At 44.0% G+C, this 17,902-nt stretch overlaps 2 protein-coding genes across 7 annotated transcripts in view; one reads left to right on the plus strand and one right to left on the minus strand.

Moving 5' to 3' along the window:
- Positions 1-17,902, minus strand: part of ELF5 (E74 like ETS transcription factor 5) — a 52,339-nt gene that overhangs the window by 17,129 nt on the left and 17,308 nt on the right. Inside the window, exon 1 of one of the 4 annotated variants that reach the window (XM_033928917.1) lies at positions 9,600-9,673. The exons of 1 other annotated variant lie outside the window; for it this stretch is intronic. The gene's annotated coding sequence lies outside the window, so the exon portion shown is untranslated. Of the gene's footprint in view, positions 1-1,668; positions 1,806-9,599; positions 9,674-17,902 lie in introns of those variants that run through there. 2 more of the 4 variants (XM_033928916.1, XM_033928915.1) reach the window with 2 other exon arrangements.
- Positions 15,332-17,902, plus strand: part of EHF (ETS homologous factor) — a 37,097-nt gene continuing 34,526 nt past the window's right edge. Inside the window, exon 1 of one of the 3 annotated variants that reach the window (XM_033928914.1) lies at positions 15,332-15,481. Coding sequence is in view for 1 of the 3 variants with exons in the window: in XM_033928913.1 (XP_033784804.1) it covers positions 17,628-17,630 (3 nt within the window). In the remaining 2 variants the exon portion in view is untranslated. Of the gene's footprint in view, positions 15,482-17,611; positions 17,631-17,902 lie in introns of those variants that run through there. The other 2 variants (XM_033928912.1, XM_033928913.1) reach the window with 2 other exon arrangements.

Here is a 17,902-nt window from a genome sequence, read left to right on the forward strand (position 1 = left end):
TATCCTAATAGTTGAACATTCTGGAATAAACCTTGGAATATGTCACTGAACACTCCCTCCGTTTTTAGTTTTTTTTTGACCGATATATTTCTGGTGCTTTCCGACAGCATGCGCTGTGTTGACTTAAGCGACATCATTTCTGCCGTCATTGTATTCTGTTGGATAAATCCATCTGTACATCTCTCTACTCCTTTGACCTTCCAAATCTCTGGACTTCCTCCTTTAAAGTGAACCTTCAGACACAGCCAATCCCATGGCTCTTCTGATGCTCCAAAATCTTGCTTGAGATCTTTCTCTTTAATCATCATAATTCTCGGGGGGGTTAAAGGCCTTTTCTCATGGTGGTTGGCTCTTTTACTGATTCTAATGTTTTCTTCTCTCAAGTATGGAGGTTACTCTGGCATCGGTGGACCCTCTGAGGTTTTAAGAGGAAACTGCAGCCTGTATAGTCCCAAGGGCCTAACAAACAACATGGACACTTCACACATTGACTTCTAGGGTCGGCTTTACCACAAAAAGGCAAATAAAGCCAGCCAAGCAAAAGATTAAGGCGGCAGAGAGATGTTGAAATCAGTACTGACAATGTTACAGCCCTGTTGTATCAAATGGAAATAAAGCAAAGATACCTCAAACTATACAAACACAATTTGGAACCCCGATTGTTCATTTACCCCTTTTTAGTTTTCCTCAAGTGATTCTTGCTGTGGCTAAAACTGTTCATTGTAACACAATAACATGGTGACTGATGACAGATGAAAAAGACCCCCTTCTATGCCTCTGCAATGCGTTGTTCTTTATGACGAGTCGTGATTTTCTGTCAGGTCATGTCAAGTGCTAGGTTGCAGATCTGGAACCGTTTAGAACTTGCTAACTTGCCCCCTCCTATCCCCTATTACTGTGGTAGACAGAACCTCCCAACAACAGGTCCCAACCTGGTATTCTGTTTGTTTGGGGTTTTTTTTTTTCTTTGGGGGGGGGGGGGAGGTCGCTTTGCAAAATGACCACTGTTTAAGATAATGCATAGAAACATGAAGGCAGATAAAGGCCTAAATGGCCCATCCAGTCTGCCCATCTGCAGCATGCACTATCTCCTCCTCTCCCTTTTGGCTAAGGCTCTTAACATTTGCATCTCCTCTTCCTATAGGCTAAGGCTCTTTACACCTGCATTATGAGGTCATAGAGCTTCATGGTTATAGAAACATAGAAACATGATGGCAGATAAATGCCAAATGGCCCATTCAGTCTGCCCATCCACAGTAACCATTATCTCTTCCTCTCTCTCTTAGAGATCCCATGTGCCTATGCCACACTTTCTTGAATTCAGTCTCTGTCTTCACCACCTCTTCCAGGAGACTGTTCCACGCATCTACCACCCTTTTTGTAAAAAAGTATTTCCTTTAATTATTCTGGAGCTCTTCACTGGAGTCTTATACAGAAGCATCAATACCTCCTTTTTCCTACTGTCCAGCAGGAGATAAGAAATAAACATACAACATAGGTGACGAAAGTTTGCTGTTTCCATTGTCCTCTGTAGTTTCCAGTACTGAAACGCTACAGAGATGGCAGAGCCTCACCAATTGGAGCAGCAGCTAAGGAAACCATCAGCCCCCAGGGTCCTTTGATCTCTGCTTAATAAAACCCCATAACAAAAGATCCCCATGTGCTTACGTGCTGATGGATGATACTCCTTGGCAATGCAGCCCTTCTTCCAGTTCTGAGGTGAGGACTGAACTTGAAAGCAGTGCAGTGTGGCAACAGAGAGCCTTACAATTGTGTCATATATGCATAGCACAGTTTTTTTTGTCGTACTAGACAGGTTTGTTTTGTTTTTCAGGTTCTTAGGTACACACCCTCTTCCATGACACCAGGCACCAGGCTCTTAAAGGGAAATGCAATTGCCAGCCCTGTCTGGTGCCACTCATCCTGTTTCTTGACTGGCTGATTCAATAGTAGGCTGACTTGTCATTAACTGACGGGAAAGTGTTTAGGTGGGTATAAGAGTGGATTGGACTGCCCCAGAAGCTTTTCCTTTAAGCAATTGTAGTCCTTTGTGCAATAAAAGGTTGCAAGGAGCATGAGATTAGGGCTTGCAAGTTCTTCTGAGAACTGTACGCTTCTTTGTCTGCCTTCTGTTGGCAAGAAGAAACCCCAGCTGGTGCAACAATGACAGTCAGAAATGGATAGAGGGGAGCTGTCCCTCAGAATATGGTTAAGGGTCGGCTATAAGAATTAAGTAGAACTAGGGCGGCCATCAAAATTATTTCCATGTTTCAAGAAATAGCTTTGAGATCATTTTGAATGAAAGAAAATGACAATTGCAGAGGTTTAAAACAAGGCGGAGGTATTTACTTGGCGAACCTTTTGGTAGGAGTGATGAGGGCTGGTACAGCAGGAGCTGGGCTCCGACTGGAACTAGGGAGCAGGATCAATGAAGCATATTGAGATCTGAGGGCTGCCAGAGGCCAGTGGAAAGCAAGTGATGGCGGGGTGTCTGTGGAAGCTGTTAGCGATGCCTCACCGGTGTCTGTCCCCACCTGGAAGCTCTTTCTTCACAAATCTCCAAGTTGGAAACACTCGCTGTCATGAGATTTCCCGTGCTTCTTCCTCCACAGTCCATGAAAAGTCCAGATGATCAAATTCTTGCTTACGCGGATTATATAGTCGGAGAATTCAGAAGCTCTCCTGGGAATCCAGTTTCTTCTTACGATGTATTCTACCATAAGGCAAATAGGCAACAAAAAGATGGGGTGGATACCTGGAACAGCCTCCCTCTCCTCCAAAGGTTAAGAAAACAGCTGCAGTGGAGGACTAAGGCTCTACGTCAGGGCTACTCAATTCCGGTCCTCAAGATCTGCAGGCAGGCCAGGTTTTCAAGATATCCACAGCGAACATGCCTGAGAGATATTTGCATACCAAAGAGGCGGTGCATGCAAATCTCTCTCATGCATATTCATAGTGGATGCCCTGAGAACCTGGCCTGCCTGTGGACCTCAAGGACTGAAATTGAGTAGCCCTGCTCTCCATCCTTCGTCTTCAAACCCAGCCCCCAGCTATCCTCTACCCATCAGTTTATTTATTTATTTATATATCACCTATCAATGGAGGTTGTCTAGGTGGTTTACATTCAGGTTCTCAAGTATTTTTTTCCTATCTGTCTTGGCAGGCTCACAATCCATCTAAGGTACCTCACACATGTTCACACGCTCTCTCTACTCTTCCTTCTCTTCCTCCACCTTACCCCAACGATCCTCCAATGGCTGAAACACCAGCTATTCTCCACTCATGCTCACTAACAGCTGGGAATGGAGGATCACCAGCATGAGAATAGAGATGCCAACAAGTTACCGAATTCCAAGCTGGAAACTTTTTGACCAGTCCTAGTTTTGAACTTACACCCCAAAAGCAGTGTGGGATACCCATTGAAATCAGTGCTGCGAGCCCCAAAATGCACCAGGATGAGGTGGTCAGACATCTAGGACTGTCCTAAAATCCACAGCCTGGAACTGGGTAACTTAGAAACATGATGGCAGATAAAGACCAAATGGGACATCCAGAGCATCCACTACCGTATCCCCTCCTCTCCCTATTGGCTAAGGCTCTTAACATTTGCATTTCGTCTTCCTATAGGGTAAGACTCTTTACATTTGCATTGTGATGTCATAGAATTTTATGGTTATAGAAACATGATGGCAGATAAAGGCCAAATGGCCCATCTAGTCTGCCCATCCACAATAACCATTATCTCTTTCTCTCTCCGAGAGATCCCACGTGCCTATCCCAGGCCCTCTTGGGCATCTGTGTGAGAAGGAGGCAGGGGAGACACGGATCCAATTCCAACAGTTCACACCTGGCTTCGGCCCCACCCTCTCCCCTCTTTACTCCAAAGTTTCCCTTCCTTTTTGTTTACAGATTAGTCCCTGAGGAGCGAGGATAAAATAGCCATATATCAGGTGTGTTCGGGAGGCTTTTTTTCCTTTGAGCTGTTAAGTTTCAGTCCTGGGCCAGAGAATCTCTCTTGTGCTGTGGGGAGATCAATGATGCACACGTCATAGAGGGTGGAACTCAGGCTACACCTTGTCTCCTCACTCCTGCCTGAAGCTGTCTGTCTGTAGGCCGTGCTTCCTTTGAAAGGAAAGAGCTAATTTTCCATTGTGTTTCAATGCTTTTTTTTAAAAAAAAGAAAACAAACAAATTTAATTTGTATTTTTAAGAAGTAGGGTACTCCCCACTTAGAAAAGATTCTTCCTGGATTCGGCCTTGATGCTCTCAGCTCCTAAACCTTTTTATTTTTAATGAATAATTTTGTATGGACACAATATTTTTTTAAATAGTTGTTATCCGCCTAGAATCTATTGTGAGGATAGTGCGGAATATATATAAGAATAGAAGAGTGATTTTTTTTTCAAGGGTAGGAGCAATCCTTTCTTGTCATTGATCCACCCATTGGAAGTGGTGGGAGCTGTCTCAAGCTGATAGGCAAACAGGAGCGCACCTGGCCTTATAGCAGCGGTCTCAAACCCTTTGCAGGGCCACATTGTGGATTTGTAGGTACTTGGAGGGCTGCAGAACAAATAGTTAATGTCTTATTAAAGAAATGACAACATTGCATGAGGTAAGTACCTACAAATCCAAAATGTGGATTATCCGAAATCTGAAATTATCAGAAGCAATTAAGGAGTGCAAGATGCAGAAAGTGAAAAACTATCAAAGTATCAACTGCAAGAGACAAGATTTTGGACCAACTATTTTGAGGCCCTCGGTATTATAAAGAATGATTCTTTATGGAAAACTTGTGCCTTAAGAGTCCGGCGGTCGCGTCCGCAACCGCCTTCAGCTCTCACACACACAAGCTGCACTGCCTCCAATGGTTACCTTACGTTCTGGAACGTTGCCCGCCTCACTGCTGTAACCTCACGCAAGCGTCTGCACACGATTGTCCTCTCCTCTGCACCTCACAATCGCGTACAGACGCAGGAAAGTGCTTGTGTGAGGTTACAGCAGTGAGGTGGGCAACATTCCAGAACACGACCACCGTCCACTTAAGGCACAAGTTTTCCATAAAGAATCATTCCCTATGGCCACTCCCATAGGGGATGCCAAAATGATGCAGGTGAAGAACGTGGGATAATTCAACATGTTGAAGTAGTTTAAAAACAATATTTCAGTGAGCTTAGAAGGGAAAGGAAGATTACTTAGAAATGGGTTTGTAATTAGCAGGTAGAGATAGGTTTACCAGATGTCTGGGAAAATCTGGACATGTCCTCTTTTTAGAGGACACTCTGGGGTCCCGGATGGAGTTTCCAAAACCCGGCAGCTTGTCCGGGTTTTGGAATCCCCAATGAATGGCCACATCTGGAGGGCATCTGAGCATGCTCAGATGACATCACACACATCCAGGCATGCGCCATGCCCTCCAGACACAGTCGGAGCGTGTCGGGGAAGAAGAGAGGAGGTTTGTTGGGGGGGGGGGGGCTGGAGGCTGAACTGGGAAGGGCTGGGGTGGAGCCAATGGCAGAACTGGGTGGGGCCATGTGGCCATATTTTTGCGGCTTGAAAAATGGTAACCCTGGGTAGAGAGGGATCTAGGTTAGGCTTCTTCAAAAGAGAATGGATGAGAAGTTTTCCAGCCCAATATGTCATTCCCCTCTTTCTCTCCTAAATCTCCACTTCTCCCCTCTTCCCTCTCCCCCTTCCCTTCTCCTCCCACCCATCTCCCTTCTTTCCCCTCACTTCTCTCTGTAAGTCGCCTTGAGCCTGTATAAGTATGCACAACACCCAAATAGAAGATTCAATTAGATTGGATATCCTTGACCATTCTGTACTCCGGCTTCTCCTCCTTGCACTGGTGATATCTAAACTGGACTACTACAACATCCCTTTATTTGGGTCTCCTTGCTACCCAAATCCATATTCTTCAGCTTGTTTAAAATGCCACAAAACTCCTTCTTAATTGCAGGAAATGTGATTATGTTTTCCCCCCCTTCTTAAATGTTGAGCAGTGCATCCCATTGGCCCATAGGATCCCATTCCACGCCTTGTAGTCACCAATGCCTAGTGTGACCATATGGCTCCAGAAAAAAGGGGACGGATTGAGACATCTGGGTTTTACTTCCATTGAAAGCAACCAAGATGTCTCAATCTGTTCTCCTTACTTCCATTGCTTTCAATGGAAGTAAAACCCGGATGTCTTAATCCGTCCCCTTTTTTCTGGAGCCATATGGTCACACTACCAATGCCGGATGGTTAGAGAGTTGCAAGAGAGGATAAAGCCGTCCATTTATTTTCATACTGGTTGAATGCCTCTGGTTTGCCTTCTAGCTAATGGTTTTGGTCACAGACCAAAGCAGAGAATTCTGAAAAGCTGCATCTTCCAAAGGCAGCTGACGAGAAGTGTCATTGCTTTACCGGGAGCCGCCCACGTTCCCCACTGCCAATAAGGGATGGGCCAAAAACTCTCGTACGTATCATTTAAACAGTCTGTGGTAAAGGGTTAATTATATGGTGTAGTTCATTAACTCATAAAATTAAAGGATGAGTCATAAGATTTGGATATTGAAATAGAGACTACCAAGTTTCTTCCAAACTCCTTGAGCTCTCGATGTATCATTCTTCTAACGTCATGCTTACTCTGCTTTGATGTGGAGCCATTAATTTTACTGAAACAATTTGAATGATTCAGTATTGGATACACAAAATGCTGGGAATAGATATGAAAGGATGTGCTGTAGCTGGAAGAATTCAGATATGAAATTTAATAATAATAATAATTTTATTCTTATATTCCGCCATACTGAAAAAGTTCTAGGTGGTTCACAAGAAGGTGAGCTAATACATGGGATACAGATAAAATACAAATTAGAATAATGGACTTAAAAACAGATAAAGACAGAAAGCATTTACAATATAATGCAGGAAAAGAAGTAATACATCAAACAGATAAAATACATCAAGTTGAATATAAGGAACTTGATTGAAAAAATGAAGCAGAATGCATTAAGATTCCAAATTTTCTAAAATCAAGATAGGAAGAGATCTTGAACATCATTTTTCCAAGCCATACATTCAATTTAGTGGCTCTCTCAAGGAATTTCTTATAACGACAGGATTTTATGGAGGGATATGAAAACAAGTGCACTCTACGTGTGGTCTTTTTGGCATGACGCAAAGAAAAATGAGACACAAGATAACCTGGTAACAAACCCGAAACTGATTTATAACAAATACAAGAAAATTTGAACAGAATTCTCGACTCTATCAGCAACCAATGGAGTTTCAAATAAAAAGGAGTGATATTTACATTCCTCTTTATTCCCTCTGCTCTGAAGTCTCCAAAATTAGGGTTACCAGATTTTCCGTTTGGAAAATCCGGACCCCCCTATACCCATCCATTCCCAGCCCCGCTGCCTGCTCTCGTCGGGCAGGAGGATTTCCGCGCATGCACAGATGCCCTTCTGCCCGACGCGATGTGGAGGAAAGCTCCGTTCACATTTATAATTCAGTTAGATCTTGCCAAATGGATCCAGATTCTCCTGATGGCCTTGATCCAGGCCTGGGTTTACCCCACGGCATGCAAAGACTTGTCATGATTTTGCGTTCCCTGCATGCCGTGGGATAAACCCAGAACTGAATCCTGTCAGGGGAATCTGGATCCCATTGACAAGCTTATCTGGACTAGGGTTACCACAGGGCTCCAGAAAAAGGAGGATGGATTGCGACATCTGGGTTTTACTTCCATTACTTGCATTGGAAATAAAATCTGGATATCTCAATCCGTCCTCTTGTTTTCTGGAGTCATATGATAACCCTACTTGGAAATCAATTCCAGAATTTAATTACACGTTGTATGAAGAAATATTTTCTCCGGCTTGTTTTAAATCTACTACTTAGTAACTTCATCGCACGCCCCCTATTCCATCTGGCCTTCCTAAGGTGACATATATAAAGAAGGTGCAAATGTCTGTGGGAACTTATGGCAAGCCTGAATCTAAAATTACACACACTACTACTATTTATTATTTCTATAGCGCAGAAAAGGCGTACGCAGCCCTGTACATATTAACATACAATAGACAGTCCCTGCTCAGAAGAGCTTACAGTCTAATTTAGACAGGACATTACAGCACAAGGTCTGCAGATAAAAAGTACAGTAACCCCCCCTCCCCCCCGAATTCGCAATTCACGAATCGCGAACTCCGTCATTCGCGGTATTTTCTGACCACCTCTTCCGGGAACTAAAGACAGGCTACACCAATCAGGAGCTGCTTTGACGAGCTCCTGGAACGGAACCCCCCGCGAATTTCGGGGGATGTACTGTACCTGTGGATTTTATCCCAACGTCGCCGGTTTAAATATTACCCTACAGAGTCCAAAGTGGAAATTTTCACTGAAATCCTTTTGCGCCTTTTCTACGGGGGTAGAAGAAAAGGAACTGCCGAACACGGAGCAAGTTGAGAGGCCCTTTTATGAAGGTGAACTAACTGATTTAGCACATGCTAAATGCTAAGGCCTCCATTATATCCTATGGGCATCTTGGCATTTAGCCCGCGCTAAATCGGTTAGGTGGCCTTAAAGGACCCCTAAGCTTATCGCTCAGAAGTGTCATCAATCTGCACCACTAAATGAACCGACAGTGTGAGAGTTAAGTCTTTGCTATGCGCCAGCGAGGTCCCAGAACTAAAAGAACGGTCACGGCTGTCATGTCTCTAACAGTTTTGGCACTAGGGCTTTGATGTTGCTGGTGATAGCTCACAAAATGCTTTCAGGTGCTATGCAATGAAACAAGAGGAGACATTGTCCTCATGGCTATCCCGATGCTTCTTGTCAGCTCTCTGAAGACAATGACAATTCATGTATTAATTACTGTAGCCTTACCTGAGAAGATCTGGTCCCACATTTCCTTGCTAATCGTGCTAAGATTTTTATTTTGATCTGCAAAGATGTCAAATCCAGTCATGGTGAATGGAAGCCATTGTTCTCTCCGATGGCGCTTGGAAAAGCAGAGAAACTTGTTCATCGTGGCCCTGCATTTTCCATTAATTTGAGACCACAATGGAGCCATTCAGTACAAACTTTGTTTCTAGCGCTGGCAAGAGCATTGCAAATGAATTGGCTTGTACGAGGGGCCGCTGAAAAGTTCTCAGCCCGACCAACAAAGTCGGGGCAGCCTCCGTCGAGGGCTCGACACGTTAGTCCAGGCCATTTTCCACTTTTTTCATTCTGTCTGAAAAAAACGTGGAGCGAAAAAAAGTGGAAAATGGCCTGGACTACGTGTCGAGCCCTCGACGGAGACTGCCCTAATCGATCGCAATTTCCAATAGCATAAAATAAGTTTTCCTAACTAGTGCATTAATTTGAGCATCGAGCGATAGATTTTGGTCACAAGAACAATCCAGAATGAATTAGACTAGAACTTTACAATAAAAAATACATTTCCATATAATCTGACTGACCCATTACAATGAAATGTGATATGTAAAACTAATATATACCCTCAGCTGCACTACATAAATATCTAGTTTCCACATTAAAATACTCATTACAGAGGCAAAACTTCAGAAAGTTCCAGAATTTCAGACCGTCACTCGTGTCTGGAGGCTTACCTTTTTGTTTTCAGAAGTTCACCGGTTCTAATTTTGCCCAATATTATTAACCAATCCTGTTTTCTTGCTCTGTCACAGCTGTCCCACTTCCCTCATTCCACGTTTGGGGACCGGTAACCAAATTTCTTAGATTTAGTTCACAAGGGGGGGCTTGAAAGGTTTGGTAAAAAATCAAGTTAAACGTAGCCTCCAATGACGGCTATGCACTAAGGGCTCCTTTTACGCAGGTCGCGCCAGCGTTTTTAGCGCACGAAGGAAATTTACCACGCGCTACGCTTCTAGAACTAACGCCAGCTCAATGCTGGCATTAAGGTCTCGCGCGTGCGCTATTTCACGCGTTAAAGCCCTAGCGCACCTTAGTAAAAGGAACCTTAAGTCCAGCGAGTTTCCAGTTTTTTGTAAGCCATTTTTCCGATGATATGAAAAACTGGAATCTCGCTGGCCCCACCTCCCCTTCTATTAAACTGCGCTAGCAGTTTTTAGCGCAGAGAGCCGCGCTGCTCCCGACGCTCACTGGAACTCAATGAGCGCCGGGAGCAGCGCGGCTCTCTGCGCTAAAAACTGCTAGCGCAGTTTAATAGAAGAGGCCCTCGGTGTATAGCCCTCGAAGGAGACTACGTTTGACTTGCTTTTTTACTAAACTTTTCAAACCACCATCGCATGCCCACAAGATGGCAGTGTTCCTCTGCTTGCATATAGTTGACTGACCATTGTGCTCTTGAATAGGTTCTGAATAAGAGAAACAAGGATGAATGGATAAAATAAGGAGCATCTGTGTTTTTATTTATTTATACAGTTCTCCCAGGGGAGCTCAGAATGGTTTACATGACTTTATTCAGCTACTTAAGCATTTTCCCTGTCTGTCCTAGTGTTTCTAATGTACCTGGGGCTAGGGGGGGATTAAGCGACTTACCCAGAGTCACAAGGAGCAGCCAGGGATTTGAACCCACAACCTCAGGGTGCTGAGGCTGTAGCTTTAACCACTACGCCACTCTAGAAATCAAAGTGTAGTAAAAGTGAGCCAAGTATAGGACAATGAAGCCATTGTGACATCACCGATGAGGTTGGCTGTTATTGGTGGAATGAGACATTATGATGTCACAATACCAGCTCTGGTTACCAGAGACAGAAACGTTTCATGTTATTTATTTATTCAATTTTCTATACTGTAGCTCAGAGCGGTTTACATTAATTTATTCAGGTACTCAAGCATTTTTTTTCCTGTGTCCCAGTGGGCTCACAATCTGTCTAATGTATCTGGGACAATGAGGGGATTAAGTGACTTGCCCAGGGTCACAAGGAGCAGCGTGGGTTTGAACCCACAGCCCCGGGGTGCTGAGGCTGTATTTTCGACCACTGTGTCACACTCTGCCCCTTCACACACAGTTCTCACTTTCAGCCCCTAATGATTTCTGCAAATAAGGGCCCCACAACTAGTCTGCCCTGCATCCTTTTGCATCCTCACGTGCTGGTGCTGGTAAGCCCTAACGCTTATCTCATTCTTACCAGCTTCGAGCTCTCAGTCATCTAGTATCTCACTACATTGGCTGGTTTTATTTAAGGAAGGCTAACAGCCAGCCAGACTTGGCAATGCAAGGGACGGCAACGTGGCAACTGACATTCCTCTCTGTGAGCCCAGATTCCACCTATTCTGCCCACAGGTAGGTCAGCCCATGGCCACTCACCAACTTTAACACAGAGCTAGGAGATAAAGCTACTGGAGGCCTGGGAGCACGCTGTGAATTCACATCATGCAGCAGCTAGTACTCTCTCCTAGGAACTCATGCAGGGAAGAAAGCTGGAATATGGGGAAAAGATGCAAGTGGAACAGAAGAGGTGAGATCTTGCAGAGGAGGGCAGCCAGTCTATTTTCGCAGAATATATTTGGCAACTTCACAAAATCTCGTTCGTTACTGTTATCCAAGGGAAGATGAAAACCTCCCCATGGCATCTGCAACCAGAAGACTGTGTTCGTAAGGTGCTATCTAAACTAAGGGTAGACAAAGTGATGGGGCCAGATGGATACGTCTGGGGGTACTGAAAGAACTTGGAGAAGTTCTGGCTGACATTTTCAATAGTTGGGAGAGGTGCTGGAGGACTGGAAGAAGGGCAGATGTGGTCCCTTTCCACATAAGTGGGAGGAAGGAGGAAGTTAGGAATATGGTCTGGTTAGCCTGATCTCTGTGGTAAATAAATTAATGAGAACACATCTAAGAGATAGCTTAGTGAACTTTCTGGAATCCAGTGGATTGCAGGACCGGAGGCAGCATGGTTGTACCAGAGGCAGGTCTTGTCAGAAAAAACTGAATCATTTCTTTGATTGGGTAACCAGAGAGTTGGATCGAGGGAGAGCACTAGACGTGGTGTACTTAGATTTTAGCAAAGCTTTTGACATAGAGGAGACCCATAAATAAACTGAATGCCCTCAGTATGGGTCCTAAAGCGACCAATTGGCTTAGGAACTGGTTGAATGAATGATAAGAGCATAAGAATTGTAGACTGAAGGTCCATCAAGCCCAGTTTCCTGTTTCCAACAGTGGTCAACCCAGGAACCAAGTAACTGGCAGAAACCCAAATAGTAGCAACATTCCAGAGCTGAGATTGTGATGTCATAATGCCTCATTCCACCAATGCCTAAGAGCAAACCTCAGCAGTGATGTCACAATGGCTTCATTGTCCTAGGTTCACATAGGAACATAAGAGCTGCCATACTGAGACAGACCGAAGGTCCATCAAGCCCAGTTTCCTGTTTCCAACAGTGGCCAACCTAAGTCCCAAATACCTAGCTAGATGCCAAGTAGCATAACAGGTGACAGAGTGTAGTGGAGTTCACTTTGAGGAAAAGGATGTTATCACCGGTGAGCCACAGAGATCGGTCCTTGCTGCAACTTGTTTTTTAAAAGGAAAATTCAGAAAAAAGCAGAGAAGACCAGACCTTCAAGCCAAAAGATAGACTCAATGGCAGCCATATAAAATGGAGCATGAAACCGGACCTGACACGGGCCGTGTTTCAGCTGAAAAGCCTGAATCAGGAGTCCATAAATTAATCCACTCAAAGATGGCCAAAGTTTAAAAAGGAGCTTCCAAGGTGTCTTGAGTACTGGGGGCATCCACTAAAACACAAGTTATCCCTTATCCACAATATTAACTTCAAATTATCACCTACAGTGTCTCCAAGTCCTGAATAGATCCTGAACCCAACCATGAGTACGGTTTGGATACGGTTCAATCTCAGTCTCTTTCTTATGCCCGCAGCCCTGGAATAGACACCGCTATACTCTTTAACGGAGGGTTCCATTAAGTACATTAACCTGCCTTAGCTTGTCTCCGTTGGTTTCATTGCATTACATGGTGGTGACCGTTCGTTACCCAGTGAAAATAGCCAAACAGTGGCCCTACACATGAATCTGAAATATTAAAATATGCTCAGCTATGCAGAACTAAATTAGAAGGTGGAAAATTCTTTAATTTTTATTGAGTCCTTGGCAACATCAGTGGAGAACTGGCTGGAGGGTTCTAGGACCTGATGGATCATCCATCCCTTGTCCTTAGCTGTAGAAATGGTGACTAGAGATCTTCCCTTCACAGGTCCAGCCTCTGACAAGATGTCTATCAGGAAATGCCACAGCATTGCAGGAGGGGAAACACCTAGAAGTTTACCTGGGAAACGTTCCTAGATTCCCTGTCTCTTCCATCCTGTCCCTACACAACTGCGCATTTCCCTATTCTCTGGGTCACCAGCCAACTGCGCCTTTCTCATTCACTGAGCACGACAGTCCCTTACGGTTTAGAACACAAAGTCAGTCTACGGTACTGGGAAAGAGGGAGAGGAGGAACGCTGGTAAAGTGATAAATGCCACAGTGAGGGAATTGAACACACCACCCGAAAGAGCAGGAATCAAAACCATTCCCTTTTTGCCCAGGTAGAGGCAAAATCACCCAAAACAGTTTGGCTACTCTTCATCCCAATTCTATCTAGAACCCTCTCAGAAAGGCCCCTTATGGCACTATATTCATGCTACCCCTCTCCTAAAGTCGCTTAATTAGTTTCCCACCCGTTTCCGAATACAATTCAAACTCCTCTTTCTGACCTACAAATGCAATCACTCAGCTGCCCCTCACTCTCTCTCTGCACTTATCTACCACTATGACCCCCCCCCCCCCCCGGGGGAGCTCTGCTCAGCTAGTAAGTCCCTCCTTTCTGTGCCCTTCTCTTCAGCTGCCAACTCCAGATTCCGTCCCTTCTGTCTTGCTGCACCGTTTGCTTGGAACAAGCTGCCCGAATCCCAACGGCGGGCTCCGTCTCTGGCAGTGTTCAAGGCCCAGTTAAAAGCCCACCTCTTTGAGAGTGCTTTAAAATCAATAGGAGGAAATATTTTTCACTCAAAGAATAGTTAAGCTCTGGAACGCATTGCCAGAGGATGTGGTTAATGTAGCTGGTTTTAAAAAAGGTTTGGACAAGTTCCTGGAGGAAAAGTCCACAGTCTGTTATTCAGACAGACATGGGGGAAGTCGCTGCTTGCCCTGGATTGGTGGCATGGAATGCTGCTACTTGTGACTTGGATTGGCCTCTGTGAAGACAGGATACTGGGCAAGATGGATCAATGGTCTGATCCAGTAAGGCTATTCTTATGTTATGTGAGCCAAGTATAGGATGATGAAGCCATTGTGACATCACTGATGAGTTTGTCTCTTAGGCATTGGTGAAATGAGGCATTATGACATCACAATCTCAGCTCTGGAATTTTGCTACTCTTTGGATTTCTGTCAGGTACTTGTGACCTGGGTTGGCCACTGTTGGAAACAAAATACTTTAGCGTTTAGGGGTGAGGTATGTGCAAAATTAACTCATTTGATGACGTTGCCCCCCAAAGATCAAAGAGGTTCATAAATAATTATAAAATAATATAGGAAAAGAGAGGAAAAGAATTTGGACAAATTCAAGACCAAACTTAAGAGTTTTCTTTTTAAAGATGCTTTTAGTGAATAAATATAATGCTTTTGTCTCTCTTTATCTAATATTTCATTACAAACTATATTTGTTTCCCCTCCTAATGTTTTTACCTTAAATATATTGAATTAAAACACTGATTGTAATCCCTTAATAATTTTCCCTTCTGTTTTGATATCGTATGTATAAATGATTTAATTTAATTGATTTAAACTTTGTATAGGAATGTTTGTATTTGTCATTTTAATTTGCTTAGATTTATGTCTGTGTAATTCGTTACCCATATTTGGTTATTTTAGCAATTGTACATCGCCTAGAACTTGGAATAGGCCATTAATCAAATTATAGAATAAGCTTGGAAACTTGGGCCTAGATAGTGGATCTTTATTCGCCGAAGTGTTATACCTGGGAGGAAGGGGACAGTCTGTTGCTTATGAACATTTTCACGCAGTTTCCTCAATGTAATGTAAATAGTGAATTACTTAAAATAATAGTTTGAATATAGACCAGGAGAGATGAGTTTAATAGGAAAACCGGCCTGCACATCTTCCACCTTGTACAAGAGTACTGAACAGTATATCACCAGCTCGGGATCTGAGCTCGAGTGCTGACGGTGACCCCGTCAAACCTGTTTGGTTTGAACTCAAGGTGTGAGTTACCCACATGCAAATGAGTCAAAGGGTTTTGATCTCGCTTTATTTCTCTGGAACCAATGAACAGAAAAGGAAGTGGCCTAGGGAAATCCCCCATTGGCTGCCTGTCGCTCTCTGTTGGAGATCCTGCCAATTTCTTGTGAATTAATGCTCGGTCCATATTTCTTTCCAAAGTGACATCCCGGCATCTGTGCGTTCACCTGATACCTTGCAGGAGTGGGCTGCACTTTGCACTCTGCCCCGTCTCTCTGTGCAGCCAGACCAACCCGTTAAATGAGGTACGTGCCCGTGTCTTCCTTGTATGCCTCTATGAAACCAGTTGCGTTTTAAGTCTCAGAGCTTTCTCAACAGGAGACCAGTCGTCCAGGCTATTAGAAGGGTTGAAAGAGCTTCTGCCTTGCATGGAGGCTATTCAGATAAGAGCACAGATATGATGCTTTTATTCCATTTAGAAATACTACATTACATTACATTACATTAGGGATTTCTATTCCGCCTGTGCCTTGCGGTTCTAGTGTCCTATGATTAATCTAAGGAAATACTTTTTACAGAAAGGGTGGTAGATGCGTGGAATAGTCTCCCGGTAGAGGTGGTGGAGACAAAGACTGCGTGGGACAGGCACGTGGTATCTCTTAAGGAGATAGTGGATGCCTCGGATGGGCAGACTGGATGGGCCATTTGGCCTTTATCTGCCGTCATGTATTACATTCCACTGTAAAGTATATGTGTAGTTTTTTTTGTAAACCGTATAGAATTTCAAGGTATTGCGATATAGAAATAATGGGTCCTTTTACTAAGGCGCGCTAGTGTGTCTTAGCGCACATTAAAAATTAGCGTGCACTAAATGCTAATGCGTGGTATATTAGAATTTAGCGTGTGCCAAGACGCACTAAATGTTTATGTTGTGTCATGAAATCTTTGCATTTTCTGCCACGCATAGACTGCAGGAAATGTCAGGTGAAATCGTTTTCCCGCAAGCGTGTGGCTGTGTCTCTGACCTGCGTCGTGCGGCAGTCACCGTTGTCAGGGGATTCCCGATCAACCGTCTGCTTCAAGACACTGTGAGTGGTCAGACGGCAGGGACGACGGTCACGGCTCCCGCTCCTGACCTGAATCTTGCCGAGAAGAAAGCAAGAAATGGCAAACTTGGCAGCGTGAAAGGATGACCTGAGAGAGAATGCAGGGAATCAAGTGAAAATCAGTTTCATCCTGCCTTTTCTGTCAACATAACTGAATGGCATGCAGCCCACTTGCCTCACACCGGAACATTTGTATGGGGCAGGCGGGAAGAGCATTACTTGGAAATCAGTAACTTTTTTTTGTCCATTGCCGGAAAGTACTTGTGCTAAAGCGTATTTATTAAGGAACGGCTGGTCCGTTGATCGCTGCTAAGGATCGGATATGAGGTTTATTTTAAGTACAGTATCTTTATTAATAATTTTATTTTATATTTAATTTAAAAAATTTCTTTTCTGCCTACAACCTAGGCAGATTACGACAAAACAAACAGAGAATATTTCACATAATCTTCACAACAAAACAGACTGCAACAAGTGTGGTGCAGTGGTTAAAGCTACAGCCTCCTTGTGACCCTGGGAAAGTCACTTAATCCCCCCCCCCCCATTGCCTCAGGTACATTAGATAGATTGTGAGCCTGCAGGGACAGACAGGGAAAAATGCTTGAGCTCCTCTGGGAGAACGATATAGAAAACTGAATAAATAAATCATTCCCTCTTCTAAAATTTCAAATATAAAATCTCACAAAGACATTTCCAGTCAGCAAGGAATGCTTCTCAACATTTTGCTGTAGAAAAAAAGCTCGTACAAATAAGTAAGTTTTTTTAAAAGATTTGAACTGCCTACATAATCTCAAGCGACCTGACAACTGGTTCCCCAATCGTGGACCTGCAACTGAAATTTCTGTCGTCTGTGCCCTTTCAGAATGAGTCTCCCCCCAACTGACCCAATCGACAATGGCTGTAAAGAGGTTTATGGAACAAGACGTTGTCACCACAAAGATGCAACCCAGAAAAGTTAATGCACTTGTAATGAGTTTTTATACAAAGTTCAATAGAAAAATGCAGAAGGGCTGATTCCTCTTGCGTTCCTGCTGCAAGCTATAATATTATTCTTATCGTTCCAGTAAGACTGAGCACAGGCAGCAAAGTTAGCCCTGTCGTGTGTTGTGTTTGCCTTCTCGCTCTGGGGGGCGGCCTTTTGCACAAAGTGAGCCGGAGTCAACTACTACAAAACCGTCTAGACTTAAAATGGCCTAACGTGATCCAAAGGCTTGACTTGCGTGAAGCCAGTGGCCAATTCTGGCGCCGTAATGCCACCCAGGCTGCCTGGCAGTTTGTGGAGATAGTCCCTGAGGCAGAGAATCGAAACGAGGCTCGTCGGACTTCTACTTGAAAATGTAGCCGCATGGTTAGTGATTTGAGACGGGCTCGTTTGGCGTTTGTCATCGTGGTATCATAGCGCAATTCAGTTTGCGCATTTTTTATTGGGCTTATTGTGAACTGTGATTAGTTAAGAGGGATCACTGAGCAGTAGGACGTTCATATACAGAAGCTTTCTTGAAGCATTATTTCATATTTAGAGAAATATTATGATGCAACTGATGTATCAGCAGTTCAGGACTTCCCCCGCGTACAACTTGGGTTGACGTCTATATTGCCAAAGAGCAATTTAGGTCATCA

The sequence above is a fragment of the Geotrypetes seraphini genome, chromosome 19, assembly GCF_902459505.1.
Source record: "Geotrypetes seraphini chromosome 19, aGeoSer1.1, whole genome shotgun sequence".
NCBI lineage: Eukaryota > Metazoa > Chordata > Amphibia > Gymnophiona > Dermophiidae > Geotrypetes > Geotrypetes seraphini.